Raw genomic sequence first — 18163 nt, forward strand, 5'->3', positions numbered from 1 at the left:
TAGTGAAAAAGTATTGAACATTGTGACAGGTCCAGATTAGGGATAAAAGGGTGAAAGTTGAAAACTGGTCAGAAATTGACCACATGATCAGATAAATGGAGACAGCGATAATAAATCAAATTAAGTTATAATTTCCTCTTCAAGTTGGGTCCTACGGTGCAACTCCCTGTACACAGCCCATTAAATGGGTTGTATTACTAGCCCTCCTTTTAAGGTAGTACTACTCAGCCAATGTCGGTTGTAGTGTCCCAGCTTGGCGAGGCACAAGGCCATATGGACAAAAGTGTGCTATGCTCTTGGAAATACCTGCTGCAATCCAAACTGGGAATCTAAGAATAACTTGTTTCCATTGTGATCACATTGAACCAATTTTCCATAAAGCATCTGGAAAGCAGACAATAAGACTGGAGGGCCGATCTGTGTTTGAAATTAACCATAGCTGTCAATAATCAAAGGTAGATTATGGAATCATGTCTGTATGGGGTATTCATAATTTTGACCTAAAACATCTGTCTGCAGCACAGTGAAAAGGCCCCATGCAGCTACTATATTTCAACTACTATCAGATGTTGAAAGCAGGCGTGTGTCAGTGAAAATAAAAAATAATTAACCACTTTGAGCCTGGCATCCCTATTTTGGTTGGAAAAGTTCAAAGATTAAAAAATAAATTCCAACGGATGTTTCGAATTTGTAAATCTACAAGCTCACAATGTGCCACATCGTGATGCATAGTGCGCTTGCAGGTCTGCTATTTTCACTATTTGTTATGGCTTGAGGGGTTCAACTTTCTTCACCATCTGTCCATTAGAGCCAATAGGCAATGATGTACTGTATATGTACCATAAATCTAAGTGGGCGGATGGCAGACTGATGGCTGATGAATGAGTCCATTAATACCAGACGCACTAACACTAACCTCTCACCCTCCTGTAATTTGCTCATGTGGAAAAGCATTTCCTCTCCCATTTAGACTGTCACACCTGTATAACTACGAGTAGACAGCCTTCTCCTCGTTGAGCCCAAACCACCATCCAGTTACAGAGGTCTATTTGTGCTCAGGCAGACTGAAATCCCTGTGGCTGAAATTGTGGCCTGTATCAGTTTCTCACTTTGGTGAATTTGACTCACCAAGGGTCCCGCGCTGTTTAAAATCTATTCTGCATGTGCACGCTCCACTTCACAAGTTACCACATTTCCCGTCAACTCGTAAAACAATCATCGTTCCCCGTGCAAAGTTCTGTTTGGGTGAAACTAATTTGCTGCAGCTTTCTTACCGGACATGCAAGTCATTCAGAGGAGCTGTCGTTAAATTGGTATTTGTAAGCTGTCTCGCTTTATACAGTTGGAGCGAGGTATCATGTTAATTATGGCACGATGAGAGACTGATGGTATTGTAGTTTCACATCATGTCCACAGACTTCTGGGTTAATCAATAGTTCGTTGTCTTACTGTGTCACACTAGTTTCACATCATGACCACAGACTTTAGGGATATTATAGTTCACCATACGTCCGTGTCATACAACAAAGTATGGATTAGGCTTTTGTCTGAGTCCATGAGGATGAGGATAGGATGCTGTGGTAGGAGACCTCTGTAAGCAGCCAAAGCACATTCCCTGTCACCCATGGGACACAGTCATTGTTCATCAGCAGCGCTGATGCTAACGCACTCCAACCCAGCCTCTATCTTCAATACCATCTAAGGAATAGGAGACTGACTTGGCATGTCGAACACAAGCCCACAGCTTTTCCACAGCCAGACGCCTGCTTAATGTATGACAAACACAGAGTAAAGTCAAATTACAGTATTCACTTCTGCCTTGGGTAAGACCAGATGCAAGCACTGTGCCTCTCGGAGAGGAAAAAGAGGAATTTTAGATTTTGATGTTACTAGAATAACATCTGCAAGCCACTTATAACATAATTTGCACATTGACAAAATCCTTGCGTTTCAGTTTACCGTTGCTTTATGATTGGGGTATGCATCATGTTTCTGTCGTCCCCCCTGTTATGCACATGCAGGTTCCAAATCTTCCAGTGTCCTCCATATAATAGGCCTACTACAACTTGGTGGTGTGGTTTAAGATGCAGTGGCTTGCAATTAGCCGTCTATATATCCCATATGAAAACATGCTGAAAGAAAAATGTTAATCGTCTAAATCCAAGGCTGCCTTTTCAGGAAATGACTCACTGACTCAAGATGATTGCAAGTGCTTTCTTAAGTATGTGATCCATTACATGACATACAATTAAAATTCACTTTGCATGGGTAATGTTGCAAGAATTATTTTATTTATTTTGGTCAGACTAAATCAAACTGATGTGTGAATAAATAATGTCATAAGGCTTTCCATCACATTTCAAGGAGAACCAATAACTAAGGATAGCTGCAAGTGCAAACCTTGCCCAGCTGTTCTGCCCTCCCTGCATTTACTATGCATTTGGTGTGCCCTGTGAAACCATACTGTAGTCATTAATCTGTCCCTGGTAATGCCAAGCCTTTTCACAATTAGAACCACACTCTGGTTTTCTAGCTGCCTTCACCATCATCTGAGTAAAAATAAATTGGAAGTCCAACCATAATATAGGTGTTGAGTCACAAAAATTGCATTTAAACATCAAGAGCTATATAGGCCTACTATATAAGGAAAGAGAAAAAAGTGACACTTCACCTTCATCATTGCACAAAGTCTGGAATATGTTAGAATATGTTGTGCATGGAAAATAAATCATCAATTTTCAATATGGCATTTGAGTGCCTATGTCTGCAAAAGCTTAAAGAATAGGCTCTAAATGTGTAGAGCTGCAGTGAGCATCAATAGTCATCATAGTCAGTGGGAAACAAATCAAGCTGACTAATAGGTCTACATTTAAACAAATTCAGTTAATTCACATAGCTTAACGACTTTACCAAGTCCTAAAGACAACGATAGGGGAATTTCAAAAACTGTTCTCATTTATTTCTTTAATCAGCTGAGCTACGCCTCCTGTAGGCTACCTTTCTCTTCATTTGTCGGCAACGGCATCGAGGGATGTGTTGCTCTGCAAACACATGCAACTCTCATCACTATCATTCACTCAACTGATAAATAAAACAACCAAAAGCTCGATGACATCTGCAGCTGGTAGTTTGAAGAACAGCTTGGAAATATGCATTTTAACAATCCATAATGAACTGCTTATTATCAATCATGTAAAAAGTTTTATCACGCAGACCATTAAAACCCCTGTCTTTAAAACTTACCAGTTCTGCAGACTATGACCTGGCGTAGACTACCTGGCTTCTTCTTGTGCGAAGTCAACAGAAATTAAGAGCATGTCGAGTCGAGGGGTTTATAACAGCTACACCACAAGCATGCATTATAGCCCCTCCTGTCCTGCAGGCATGGCTGCAAATTCAGTCATATTTGGTTCACAGCATAGCCCTGAAACATATCATGACTGTCATGACAGTCATGGGTTCCCCTCAACGTGGCTTTGAGCAGTTTCTCCCAATGTGCCGCTTACTTCTACATAAACGTTCAAATTCAAAAAAATAAAGTGCTTACTGGAGGATTACAAATGTCACAATAGTGTACGCTTAAGCAGAATTACCGGTATCTTCCGCATTGTTTAATAAAAAGCATTTTAATCCGATCAGCGGCCATTTTCTCAGACTTCTCTCAATGCTTTCAACTATGTGACCCTATCGGTTAGGAGGTATACTACACTCTGATACAAAAGTAAAACTGGACGCCGATTGGATTCAAATGCTTCTCATTAGACAATACGGAAGATAAGGGTAATTTTGCTTGAGCGGACCATATTGTGACATACGTGAATCTTGGGTAAGCACTTTATTTTTAAAATGTGAACGTTTTTTGTAGAGGTTAGCGGGAAAGCGGCAAATTGGGAAGGACTGCACAAAACCAGGTTAAAGGGGACCCGACCCATGACGGTCGTATGTCTAGTTCACGGCAGGCTACTGATTTTGTTATAGTTGAATGTGATGTGTGATGAATTTGCGAATTATGTTCCGATTTATGCACTTGCTAAAGGATTGCGTTAATTTAATTTTATAGAGTGAACAAGTTAGGCAAATGTTGACAAAAGCCTTATCAAACATATAATTTTCGGAATGTCTGTCTGAGTGAGTGAGTGTCTGTCTGTCTGTCTGTCTGTCTGTCTGTCTGTCTGAGTGTCTGTCTGAGTGTCTGTCTGTCTGTCTGTCTGTCTGTCTGTCTGTCTGTCTGAGTGTCTGTCACAGCGTTTCTCCTCAGTGGCTGGAGCAATTGATCTGAAATCGCATCACCATTAGCATATGAACACACCTGACATAACTGTGAAGCCCGTTTGTCACTTTCACAAATCATATGCTGTATATTAGCATTTTTATGGTGTAACTACTATCTATTCTGCATCTAGCATGAGGCATATCTATTCTGCATCTAGCATGGGGCAACATGTTTAACCAGCTCTGTGTGTGTGTGTGTGTGTGTGTGTGTGTGTGTGTGTGTGTGTGTGTGTGTGTGTGTGTGTATGTGTATGTGTGGGTGGGTGGGTGGGTGGGGGGGGGGGGGGGGGGGTGTTGGCTGGCCCTCTTTCAGATGTTGTCATGTAGATGGGTACACAGTATCTCTGTAGCCTTTAAACAAAACGGGTATTTCTTACATTGATGCTCCTACATATTATCATGCAAGCACCAGAAAGTTACTTTCCATCCCTCATATACTGTGTGCACAGTGCACACCCCATAACCCACACACTGCACATCATTTCGGAGCTCATATCTTTGAACGGGTAAGGACTAGTGTTATATTATCTTATAGGCATATTCTTGTCCAGATCAATGCCATAAATGTCTGTGTGCGCGCGCGCGAGTTTGGGGTCTTTCTATTATTTATGTCTAAATAGCATTTTTTATGTCTGGATGACATCTAGGCCTATTTCTTTGCGTGATTGCATCAGTGAGTAGCCAGCCTAATGTTGTAGACAGTCCTTGAATTCTTCCCACCATGCTGTATTAAAAGTCAATAACAAAAGTGCATCTGTCAGGTGTCAGCAAACCTTCAAGTGGAGGTGGACAGAATTCCCTTGGCATTCATTCCCTCAGCCCTGCTAGTGACTGACTGAGAGTAACTAAAGCTTTGGTGACACAGATGTGAAATGACAGATGTTCCAAATGATGTTCTGATATTACATGTTACAAAAATGTAATATCTTGAGTGAAAGCATTGCTGGATATTTCACACCTGCATATAACAAGAGCTTGTAGCTTGGCCCAGGTGGGAATGTTTGCCCGTTGCATTTCCCCAATTGGTGATAAAGATCAAAATGTCTATCTTTGGACGACTTCTAAAAGAAAACTGTAAGTGAAAATGTGCCGGAGTGTAGCCACATATCTGTAGTCCCCCAGGACTCTATACTAGACCCCCTCCTGTTTTCACATGGCATTAATAAATATCTTCACCAAAAATAGCCAATCTACAAGCCCCAGAATAAAGACACTAGAATTAGTATACTAGCTGTCCAGGTTCATACCAGCTCTGATGCTTGATCGTGCCATGGGTTCGAGTCCTGTTCCCGGGGGCCTTGCTGCGGGTCTCTCCCTATATGGTCTCTCCCCATCTCTCTCCTACTTTCCTGTCAGTCTTCACTTGAACTATCAATAAAGGCAGAAAAGCCCCCCCTCCCCCCAGAAAGTGGCCCAGTCTTATCACTTAACTGTATCATAATCATCGGGGCAATACAATATTAAAGCTAAATTACAGTAGTTTTTGTTTCAAATAATCAAATCATTTATACCTTGCTTTCAGCAGCTAAATTCAACATCCTAAATGCTGACTGTATACAAAGCTTTGACAATTGGATTGTCTAATTAAACTGGGATAAATAAAAATAAAAGAAATACACCCAAAAATGAAACAATAGATTTACATAAACATGAATATGCATTATATATCTGCCAAAGAAATGGGGATAGAGTAAATGCATGCTGGGCTCCCTTATTCAGACACATTCCACCCGGCCAATGGGTTTTTTCCCTGGCATAGAGCCACTGGTTTGGGCACATTACTGAAATAGTAGAGCGAAGGACCACTCCCTATGATCCATCTGTGGTAAGGAATCAGACTCAATTGTTCATCACATCAATTGTGCTCAATCCTAACTTCCCATAATAAAGTTCCCTCACATTAATTGCCTAATTTTTATTGCAGTAGTTACTGCCATGCCTAATTATTGATCTTGTTCTACCTTATTGATTTTGTCCGCAAAGAACAAATCCAAAACACCATGTTGGAAAATGTAATATCCCTTTTATTTCATCATGCAAACTATCAAGTGGTGAGATCAAGTGTTAAGATCTGCGTGATGATAATGTACAGTACAGTTATTGACTACAGGATTATATTTGATCATCATAGCTGGGTGTAACAAATGAATAGTGTACAAAATGAGCAGGGCAGTGAAATCAACACATAGGCAGTGCAAGGTAAAGACACAAAATGACACACATGGCAGGGCAGTCATTACAGTACTTGCATAAACACAAACATACAATACAGTAAGTAGTACACCTCAAATAATACTAAAAGACAATTTATACGTAACAGACTTAAACAACATAATGTGTGAAACGTTTAGTTTGATTTAAATATTTCACAATCTTAAACAGTACATGAGTAACAGGAACGCAGCATGAGGCTTTTACTATAAAACTGAGGCGATCTATCTTCATTCACTGAATATAGAAGTTAAATAGTTCTCAACTTGACTGTTAAATGATCGTTTTCAAATCCCACATATTTTTCATCATCCATTGACCATTGTTGCACTGAATAAAGGGATGACCCCAGATCCAACAAACATGTCCCCTAGGTGTGTGAAACCTCGTCCGAGACATTGGCACATTGGATATCACAGATACTGTATATGGTATCTGCATAGTATGTTGTCTCGTATGCACTGATATAGAAACTTAATGCAGAAATAAATGCTTCTGCAGCCGGTATATCGATATCTGAATTTGTACTTCCTAATACCGGTTTCCTCCTCACAAATTCAGTATTGGCCGAGCATTACTTATAGATGTCACTTTTCATACGAAATACCATGCTCACCAAAATAGGACATGTACAATGGGAATATGACCTCATATAGGATGGAGTTTCAGTAGTACATAATATACAGCATTTCTGTGGCACAGAATCAGCCTCCACTCTTGGAATGAAAAGCCTGACTATTGATATCTATGAGGTAATACTTGTTAATAAAATGGTTTTATTCTTAAATAAATAATGCATTAATGACTGGTTTATATAGGCTTACTTGTAAAAACCCTTTTAGGAAGTAACCGACTTTCAACTTCTTGGCCAATTAAAACTAAAGGCACGTTTAAGAAAATGCATTGGAATATTCCCAAAGTGCACCAATGTAACAGCGACCAAAGCTTTAAATATCCTTCAGTAACAGCAAACAGTACCGGTAAATATCACCATCCTCACATTACTATTACATAACTGTAGGCTAGATAACTTAGGGTTTCCATATGGGCCTAATTCAGATCAAATCTAAAACACTTCCTCTCTGCTTACATACGACACATTTGATCACAGTGCTAAGACACGTACAGTACCAGTCCCTTGAGTATTTCATTTCACTATCTGACTGGTAATAAAAACAACCTCAACCTTTTCTTCCTGTAAAACAAAATTATGACGTGTGCTTATGAAGGGTTGAACCAACCAGTTTCAACAAATAGGATGACATCCATCCTCCCTCAATGAATCTTTTAACAGTAATTCTGCTTAAGACATGCCCACTTTTCAATGTTCAAATCGAATTTCTTTTAGAAATACGTCACCATATGGAAGTTAGATACTCACTAATTGCGTATTTAAGTAAGACTTGCTTCCTGAGAATCTAACTAAAGCAGTCTATTGTTATTATTGATAATTTTTTATAAAACTGTGCATTGGCTGAAAAGGGCTTTTCCAAGTATTACAGCCAGCTGTCTGCTTTCAGCCGGACGGCTTGGCTTTCCCTTGATCCTCCACCTTCTTAATGGCCGCCTGAATCTTCACCTGGTCTCCCAATAGCTGCCGGGGTTTCAAAGGGCGAAGATTCTCATCCAGCTCAAGCAACACTGGTGTCCCTGTGGGTAAAGTCACGTTGGCAATTTCTGCATCCGATACACCTTTTGAAAGAAGGAGAGTTTAGTTATCATGAGTGCACTGCACCAATAATACACTTTTAAAAAAAAAGCTACAATCCTTAGGTTTTTTGTATGTTGTCCCACTCTCCCCGCGGAGAGAAGTAATTGCAACGATGTCCATACTACAATAAAGAAGATGGTGCACCTAGTGTTCAATCCGATGCACCATACCGACAGCAAATTAAGACATTCTCAATGGAAGAGTAGGGAGACCACAACCACTGCAGATGTGCTACTTACATTGTAAGTGAGTAACATACTCAGTTAAGATTGGTTAAAATAATGTTTTATTCATTAAAATAAATCCCGGATTGTAGCTTTAAATGAAGATAGAATGACATAATGTTGAATGTGTACCATTGTCAATACATTTCAAGCAGAGCATATCCTGTCTGTGTTTGATATTATGTAACAGTCTATATAAAGTCGCAGAGTGTCCAGTGATGTGTGGTGTCCACAGAGTTTGCCGAAAGGTCAATGTGGACTGGACTTCATCACAGCCACCAATGAATGTAACATAAACTCACTGGCCTTTTTGCAGAAGTTCAACTTTCCATTTCTGGAAGAAACAGTAGCATCATGCATCTACTGTAATACCAGGGTGGTCCTAGGGACCAAGAGAGGTAAGCTTGACAAAAGGAACAGATTTTCTGCGAGTGTATAAATTGTGCTTAACCACATATAAACCCTTTATGGTTCATTGACCGGGGTCCCAGGGTCTATCATTTTAGTCGCTCCTTTTTCTCCCCTACTCCCCTAAAAAGGCTTAAACTGTCAGAGCTGCTCCAGTGTTCCTGTGACGCACCGGACTAACCTCATTAGGCTGAGGTATTCCTTTGTTAGCCTATATACGTATCTGTTTTGAACCCAATGCATTTTGCGCTTGTAAATTTGCTAGTTTGGCCAAATGTTCGCTCCCAGAATAACGACGTTAGGATTCACATGGTTAAGTGCTTCATGTTCAACTAAATGCAAACAGTGTCCCAGGACTAGAATTAACACCAGCAGTGGTTCCTGGTTCCCCACAACCATAGTTGAGAATCCTAGGCCCTACAAGTAGGCTGTTCTGCAATCCAATTAAACTCAAACAATGTTGAAAATAGGACCAGACCTTCCAGGTACTTCAGCAGGGCCCTGCAACTGTTGCCATGTGCAGAAATGAGCACCGTCCGACCGCTCTTTATCTCCGGCACCACGGTGCCATGCCAGTACGGCAGGAGCCTGTCGAGCACCTCCTTCAGGCTCTCTGCCCGGGGGAGCTCCTCCTTTGTCACGTCACAGGTGGTGTACCGGCGGTCGTTGTAGATCTCCAGAAAGTACGGATGGGACTCGTCGATCGGGGGCGGCGAGACGTCGTAGCTCCTCCGCCACACTTTCACTTGCTCCTCGCCGTGGTTGAGGGCCATCTCTGCCCGGTTGAGGCCAATCAGGGCGCCGTAGTGACGCTCGTTCAGCCTCCAGGATTTGACCACGGGAACCCACTCCTGGCCCATGGCCTCTAGGACCAGCCATGCTGTCTGGATGGAGCGGCTCAGGAGTGACGTGAACACAATGTCAAACTCGTAGCCCTGCTCCTTCAGGAGACGGCCACACTCCTGCGCCTCCTTCACCCCGTCCTCGCTCAGCTTCTGGTCCACCCAGCTGCAGAAGCGGTTCTCCTTGTTCCAAGCCCCCTCGCCATGCCTCAGCAGAAAGAGTTTGTATTTGGACATCCGAAGGACCAGCGGTGAAAACCTGCACAATTGCAAACAGCACAAATCAATTTAATATGTTAGCTGCAAAGTCAGTTAGCCTCGTAAGCCAGCCTCCTCCGGAAATCTACATTTCATTTGCTTCCTCCTAGAAATCAAATGAGAATGCCATTTCTAAGGGAAGCTGGTTTACGAGGCTATGTTATATCAACATTCAGGCCGGGAACACATTTTGCTGTTTGGGAGGGGCTTACAGTACATGTACAGTATGTAGCAACATATTTGTTTTGTAGGCTAATTTCTGATTTAGCCCTATTCTATAGGTTAGGCCTAAATGGGTTAATAATCTTGGTGTCATACAAAGAGAAACAAACACTTTTTATGTAATAAACACAGACTTATATTAACCTTAGTAAATGTGTTTGTGCTTAATTTAAGTTCAAGAGAACCGAGAAGGCAACAACTCTGCAAAAGGTTAAGGGTTGCCTAAATGTTAAGCAGTTTGAGTGACAGGCCACAAGCCAGCCGGCTGTTTTCCATATGAGGCTGCCTCTAAGCCTACTTTGCAGAGTAGGATAGAATAATGTAAAAAATAAATAAATGTGTGTGCAGATTTCATAAGTATAAACTCGCATCCTTGTTAAATAGGGAGCAAGTGTAAGTATTCAGTGATGGATCGCACATGCATTGTGAAAAGTACAGTACAGTACAGTCTAGTCGTATAGCGGATATTATGGCCGTCCAAAGCGAGACGCAGACGAGGTATTACTTCCTTGCATACTACAATATCTGTAACTAATAATGCATTATGCATATTTGCAAGCGAGGAACAAAATATTGTCAAAATTGTGCTTACCTGTTGTGATTCAAGTCCTGTTGTTGTTCAGATCGATGTTGACAGTTATTCGGAACGGGACTGCCAGTCCATGGAGAGAGGGGTTCCCGTTGACGTCATGCGATTGACATTCCCGTCTCCCAATGAAAACGGCCAATGTAACACAAAGGGCGGGACCGTGGTCGGACGTCTGGTCTCGCGGTCCATATATGGAAGGACGAGGGCCCACAACCATTCTCCGTCGTCCGACGGTGCCGCGCGGGGGAAATGGCCGATCTGCAAACTCACAGCGCGTCGTGATGCGAAGCGCTGTGAGCTTGCAGGTCGGCTAATTTCGGCGCACGACACCGTCGCACGACGAAGTGTGACTGAACTTATTCAATGTTTTGCAGGCGTCGTGCAGGAGAAAGAAAGAAGGCGTGGTGCTGCGCACATGGGATGTGTGTCTGTGTGAATCCATGTACCTCAACATCAACAACATTATGGAAGGGAACTCGCATGTTCATGACCATGTCCTCCTGTAAGGCTTTATGTTACTTTACTTATTACTCCTCGCTTCTGTCATTTACTTTACCATGTTATAATATTATGAGAGGAGTCAGACTAGACGTTGTTTCATAGCAAAACACTAGGCATCCATCATGACCATGACATTTTGCCCCCTTGGAGTTTTATTGGAGTTATAATTCATGAGTTGTTGAATCAAAGACAAAAACATCTTTGGTTAAATGTAGAGTATAGACATACTGGTGATATATTGCATGGCAGGCTGGATGTGTGTATTTTTGTGTGGAATACACATATTTCTATTTATTTATGTATGTATTTAATTATTTATTGCATCAGTCATTCAAATTAAGGATACACATATATCTGGTTTTCTTGTTGTCAATGTTTAGACTTTTAGACTAAACTGCCAAATTAAAGGTGGATTTCATAGTATAGCTGGGTAGTATCTGTATAACAGTAATGTAATTTTCTGATCTGACTGTAACATCTAGCTGTTCTATTTGCACCTTTATTCTCTTATATTTATTTTATATGCATTACCATTGATTATCTATCACAAATCTTATTGTGTAGGCTAAATATTTTTGTGAAAGTACCAATAGTCATCCTTACATCATCACAATATCGATATTGAGGTATAGTTTATTAAAGAAATATTGTCCATTATTTCCCAGTCCTGTTTTATGGTCTCTACGGGAAAGAAAAGGGTAATACAAAAATGTTGTTGTTGATCTCTGTTCATCAACAACCTTAAGTTTCCTGTGATAAAAATCTAGTAAAGCCAAATGAATCATGAAGGCAACTTCATCTTTATAATCCATAGATTCCACAAAAAGATTACATCTTCTGATAGAATTATGAGGTCAGAGTGTTATAATATCCATGAGTAAACAGTTCAATTGTGAAACAATACTTTGCTGTCGGGTGGAAACATCTTATCTCCATATTTTAACTTTTTTTTCTTTTTCATAAATGAATGACCTACTTCGTCATTCTACGCAAATCTACGTTGTCACACACAAGCAACAAAAATAGCTGATCTATAAACTCAAACCGGTCTCATTGTGATGCTTTTTAAGCTTGTAGATCTGCTATTTTTTAATTCGAAACAGTTTTGGACATATGAGGTTTCCACACGATAGCAATGAATTCCAAAAATGTATGAAACTGGTCTCTGTGCTGTGATTTTTACTACAACACCTACATGACACAGACAGTAAGTTGTTCCACTTATTACTAAATAATGAGCAAAAAGACCAGCTCAATCAGCATGCATCTATTGTCCATCAAACAGCTTCTTCCTGCCGTCCATTCCTGACAAGGCATCCACATTTTTACGCCAGTCTGACACCTCTTCTTTCTGAGTGTGTGTGGGAGGGGGAGGGGAGAGTGGGGGTGACAACATAGAATCATAAATACATAAATACACACTAATAAGGACAGGTGTCTTGGTTGCCAGTCGACAATTACCAGTCGACAATTACATTTTCATGTCAGAGAAGGAAAAAAAAGTAATAATTTGAGTATGATTTTGGTCAGTCACGCACAGTCCTTAGTCCAATGTCATACTAACATATTTAAAAGTATGCTTGTCAACCTTGAAGGTAAATGTAAGTTGTAGCGCAGAAGAACACTGACCTTCTCCTCTTCCTTCTTAACGGTCTTCAGGTTGGCTTTGAAGTCGACAGACTCTTTGACCTTGGCGCCCAGCAGAGCGCTCATCATGGCGTCGGCAGAGACCCTCACCCTCTTCAGGTTTGGTCTCTTCATCTTGCCCTTCAGCTCATAGATCTTCTGATTCAGCTCGACAATCTGCACAGTACAATCAGAGTGTTTATTTAGAGTTAGACCAATTCTAAAAACACCTTCTAAATCCTAACAGTTTTACTAAAGAACCTATCTTGGTTCTAAACATCTAAAATGATACAGATGCTGTCCCTGGTTGAATTGGTCAAAATAAAAAAATACTATCTTTTAATAATTTAGATATTTTTGCAGATCTACAAACACATTATTATAGTGATCAGATATTTACAAAATGTGGTTAAGTTGTTGACTCAGAATTGTACAGTGTGTTGCGCAAGCACAAAACATGAGAAACATGAACATAGGAAATTAGGTATTAATGACTACCTCATTAATACATGAATGATTCATGATTAACTAATAAATCCACTTAAAACTAGAAGCAGTGCTCTTCCGAGCCCTGGTCTCCAAAATGCAGGGAAAGGGTTTTTTCCTTGGCCTCTAGGGAGTGCGCTTACAAAGTTTGAAACTGATCGGTGGAGTTATAGGTAAAACGACAAATCGGCCTGTTATAGTGCCACCATGAGGCTGATTTAAAAAAAAAAATTAAGTGGCATTTCTTCCTCGGCCTAGTGGGAATGTGTGTGTGCGATTTCATAAAAATTGCACTTTGCGTTTGTGATTTGAGGCATTTTGTTCAAAACGGCTCAATCCTACAAACTTTGGAAGCCAATCTTAGCCAATCAGGATGGAATATGCAAAATCGGACAGATCCATGTCGATCACATGACTGTCGAGATACTGCCTACCGATTTGTAGGATTTTTGGACAAAATCTGTAAGAGTAGTGTACAGAAATGGGTTTTGCGAACATCGGCCACTAGGTGGCGCTAGAACAGGCCCATTTGAAAAATGTGGGTCAGGTTCTGAATTGGCATCCAGGGAGTGTGTGTGCTCATTTTGGCAGCGACCGGCCCAATGGCGACTGAGATTAGGTGGTAACAAACTGCGAGGACGCACGCACGCACGGAGGACGGACGGACAAAGGGGAAAACATACTCTCCCCCATGCCTTCGGCTGGTGGAGACAATAAAAACAAACAGTGAACCAAAAGCCTTATGAACAGACAATTACTGTACCTCCTTCTCGTTTTTGGACACTTTGAAAGAGATGTCATAGCGTTCCTCATCAGCAACATCGGTTTTCTGTGAAAGCTCTTTGCAAATATTCTGTTGAGAGAGTTCTTGTATCAGAAGCTGCATTGCTGTATTATCACAAAATACAGAAATGAAGCTCAATTCTACTTTGTTTTACAACCATGTTGCTCACATACAACTGTGGTTGTACAATAAATAGAATGAGGATACATTTACTTTAGGTTTTGTGACATGACAGAAATTATATATACAAATTATTGCCAGCTTTCATAATGTTCTAGTACATTGTTAACTGGATTTTACATCCATTGCAAGGTAGGGACAAGTAATTTATACTTCACACGATGGTGTCGCTTGCAGAAAAGAACAGATCTTAGGTTAGTGGTTAGCTTGGCAGTTAGCTTGGTGATACGTTAGGCAGAGCTCAGGAGGTAGAAGGTCCAATCTGGTCTGTGCGATATTTTGGGGGAAAAGTAAAAGAATGTTAAAATACAAATTCAAATACAGGACCCGTCCATAAGAGATAGTCTAAAGTGGTCCGAGCTGTATACTTTTACCTGCAGCAAATCTGGCTAGCTATAGTCAAAGAAAAGGGAAAAACAGCACCCTCTCTGTTTTGTTCCTTTTCACTACATCTGTTCTTGAGAAATTATACTTGCAGAGACTGGCGAGACAGTGTGAGTAGGGTTGGGATCCTTTGATCTTGACAATTCCGGTTCCTTAACGATTCTCTCTTAACTGTCTAATTCATTAACTATTCCCCTTACACTTCTGTTGGAACTATCATTTGTACACTCTCGAGAGTTACCGTGGTCCTTGAAATTAACATTTTTGAGACCACCCCACGGTGGTCTAGTGTAATTATACAGCAGACGTGAAGTCCACATAACCAGCCCTGATAGTGTGATAAACTGGTTCCGGAAGGGAGCGTTTCGCTGTTACTACGTGTCATCTGTTCGACACCCAACTCTAACCCTTACCCTAAACCTAACCTCTGTGGGGTGAGTCGCTAACCCTCCCGACGCTCCTTTGTCGAAATGACGGTTGTTCGAAAGAGTGAGATTTCCCCGTTCCGGAAACGGTTCCAAATTTGATGGAACTGATTCGGGTTCCTCAATGTTGGATCCGGTTACCCCGAAGTGTGAGTGTGTACCGTTAGCTTCAGGCCTCGCAGAGACAGTCCAAACAGTGAGAGTGTGTGCTGTTACCCAGACAGAGTGAGTCAGTGTGTACAGTTACCTGCAGGTCTTGCAGAGACATGCCAGACAGTGAGAGTGGTGGAACCCGCTCTGCTAGGACCCTCTTTCTCTCTGCTCTCCTCTCCTCCTTATCGCTCTCCAGCATGGCCATAGACTTCTTTAGCAGTGCGATCTTGAACACCATATGTAATGACAGTTTTTATTATTATTATCATTATTATTATTGATAAACACAAAAAAGTAACACGTGCAATGTTTTTCTCAGTAATAGTACGTCAGTTAAAATAGTCAATTACAAATGATCTATTGCACACAAGAGCACACAAGAGCTCACACACACACACACACACACACACACGCGCGCGCGCGCAGACACGCACACACGTACACGCACACACGTACACACACACACACACACACACACACACACACACACACACACACACACACACACACACACACACACACACATACACACACACACACACACGTACACACACACACACACACACACACACACACACACACACACACACACACACACACACACACACACATGTACACACACACACACACACACACACACGCACACACACACACACACACACACACACACACACACACACACACACACACACACACACACACACACACACACACTATACTGTACCTTCAAGTACAGTCTGCGAGATGCAGAGATTTTTGGCTTTGGTTTCTGGAAAAGAGGAATTTGAGACCTTATCTCTGTCATTTTTCAAATAACTACATTCACATATAGAACAAATAGAGTGTTCTTGAGTTCATGTTCATTATTTTAGTATCAAATCATCTCCACAAATACTCCTGACTACAGAATGCAGCCACTCTTCATAATTCATCATTATTTGACAGGGACATAAACTTACCGCCCTAGTAAATGTACACGGCACCACGGGACATAGAGAGAGAAGAATACATTTAGTTACATTCATGTTTTCCACAGGAATGTACCATTTTGAATGGTTAAAATTGGATAAAATGACATTTATAACTACAAGTTACAGTTTATGCATTTAGCAGATGCTCTTAACCAGAGTGACTTAAGTTGCAATAAAGAATGAGAGAACTTACGCTTCAGACATGGTTGCAGTTTGGTGTATCTACTGTCAAAAAAGAAACATTTTTTATTGTATTGAAAATATGACCTTGGATTTAGTTTGGCTATAGCATGCAAACAGTCTTGGATAAAAACGTTTTCTTATTTGCTACTAAAATTGTATCAATCACTTCCTCACAACATATAAAACCATAGAGGAGTCTACAGTGGATGATGTTATCTTAATGTCAAACTTAATCTTGTAAATGGCACAGATAAGATGTTAATTAAGATACCACAATAGTGCTGACACATTTAATATTTTGTATGTAACTGGTCATAATTATACAGTGTGACCCATTAATATGTTTCTCTGTCGCATGTGAGCTTAACCCTTATACCAGACCGTTACACTTATAACAATGTTGGAACAACATCCAATGAACATACCATCCAGCTGATTTCTATAAAAATAGTTTTCAAAGCACAACCCATTAATCTACACAATGTATGCCCCATTTTATTTAACTTTGTATTGGAATTCTGTACAAAGCAACCAGCTGCTGTCAAGCACTCCTCAACAATCCCCTTTTAAGAGCTTCTTTCCAAAATCCAATATGTTTGATTCCCAGTCTTGCAAAAAATATTGTTTACATGAAAGTAAAGCACATTACGGGCTATTTTAAAAGCAATAACTCAGCATGAAACCTTTATGTGCTGAAACATTTATTTTTAAGTTTTAGTTTTAGGATCTTTGAAGGCTTTTCTTTTTCTTTTTCTTTTTTCTTTTAAAAAGATTCATTTAAGGCAGTAAAATCGGTCCATTATGGAATTTTACAATGAAACCCGTCTCTTTGTGTTCTTAATGCTCTGAATATTTGCCAAGAAACAACTTACCTTATAGCAGGTGCCAAATTGCTACTTGCTCTGTTTGTGGCACAAGAAGGACAGAAAGAGGGTAGATATATAGAATCTGGTGCTCATTGTGAGTGGCTCACTAAAATAGATCCTCTGCCCTTGCATTTCTTTTTCTGCTTTGCTCGCATCCCAAACGTCTGAGGTGTGACATTTCTGTCTCATACTTCAGACATTTCAGTCTGACTGTCCACCTGTGATAGAGAGTCTTAAAGTCTGTCCACAGCATAGCAGAGAAAATGTTTGCTAGTGACGTACTGCATATCAATTTCACTTGTCTGACATTGAACAAAACCATCCGGGACAGCAGCATTGATTCATTTTATTCAAGATATCACAAAAGACGTTGTCAATGTGCCAATATTATGCATTTCATGAACTACTTAAGAATATTATACAGGCGTGTTGCAGTAGCTTCAACAAACATACCAATACAAGCATTTCTCTGTGCAACGTTTTGCACACTAAACAGCTAGTCTCAAATGACTTGAGACAGTGTTACATTGTTTTCTTACTGGTGATGGGTTTGAATTGATTGTAAGCTACTGTTCTAGTTTAAATGTGCCTTTGTGGTCAGTTTGGAAGCTACTTCTGCCATCACATGGCCAGAAAGGGGAACTGTTCCTTACTGGAAATACTTCTACAACTTGTGTTTAAGGGCAATCAAGGGTATTGCACCCCCTTCCCTTAATGTTAGTTATACAAAGCAGATCTATGTTTGTTACTTGTTCACATGTGTTATTTATGTATGTTATTTAGATAACAATAACAATAATAGCATATTGTTTGTGTGAAAATTTACCCTATTGTTTGTTGACGAGGGTTCCTGTCATTTACTCTGAC

At 40.5% G+C, this 18163-nt stretch overlaps 2 protein-coding genes across 2 annotated transcripts; both read right to left on the bottom strand.

The window, feature by feature from the left end:
• Nucleotides 1-6445: 6445 nt before the first annotated feature.
• bpgm (2,3-bisphosphoglycerate mutase) lies at nucleotides 6446-10778 on the bottom strand. The gene is made up of 3 exons (XM_080736142.1): nucleotides 10741-10778; nucleotides 9305-9927; nucleotides 6446-8175 (listed from the first exon to the last, which is right to left on the bottom strand). Exons 2-3 carry the CDS (start codon nucleotides 9903-9905, stop codon nucleotides 8000-8002), a joined length of 777 nt encoding a protein of 258 aa, XP_080592268.1. The 5' UTR covers nucleotides 9906-9927; nucleotides 10741-10778; the 3' UTR covers nucleotides 6446-7999.
• Nucleotides 10779-12505: 1727 nt separating this feature from the next.
• Nucleotides 12506-16081, bottom strand: LOC308294369 (troponin I, cardiac muscle-like; the record flags this gene model as incomplete). Its single annotated transcript, XM_080737101.1, has 5 exons — nucleotides 12506-12589; nucleotides 12868-13041; nucleotides 14114-14203; nucleotides 15371-15502; nucleotides 16001-16081. 5 exons carry the CDS (start codon nucleotides 16079-16081, stop codon nucleotides 12506-12508), a joined length of 561 nt encoding a protein of 186 aa, XP_080593227.1.
• Between the last annotated feature and the right edge of the window lie 2082 nt (nucleotides 16082-18163).

This window comes from Nannobrachium achirus, assembly GCF_963921795.1.
Source record: "Nannobrachium achirus genome assembly, chromosome: 11".
In the NCBI taxonomy this organism is placed as follows: domain Eukaryota; kingdom Metazoa; phylum Chordata; class Actinopteri; order Myctophiformes; family Myctophidae; genus Nannobrachium; species Nannobrachium achirus.

Bases quoted from the DNA above. Each gene is read 5' to 3' on its own strand.
- bpgm (XM_080736142.1), bottom strand. From the start codon at position 9,905: ATGTCCAAATACAAACTCTTTCTGCTGAGGCATGGCGAGGGGGCTTGG. The intron at 8,176-9,304 runs GTCTGGTCCTAT...TTCTTTCAAAAG, and splicing joins CCTGCTGAAGTACCTGGAAG to GTGTATCGGATGCAGAAATT.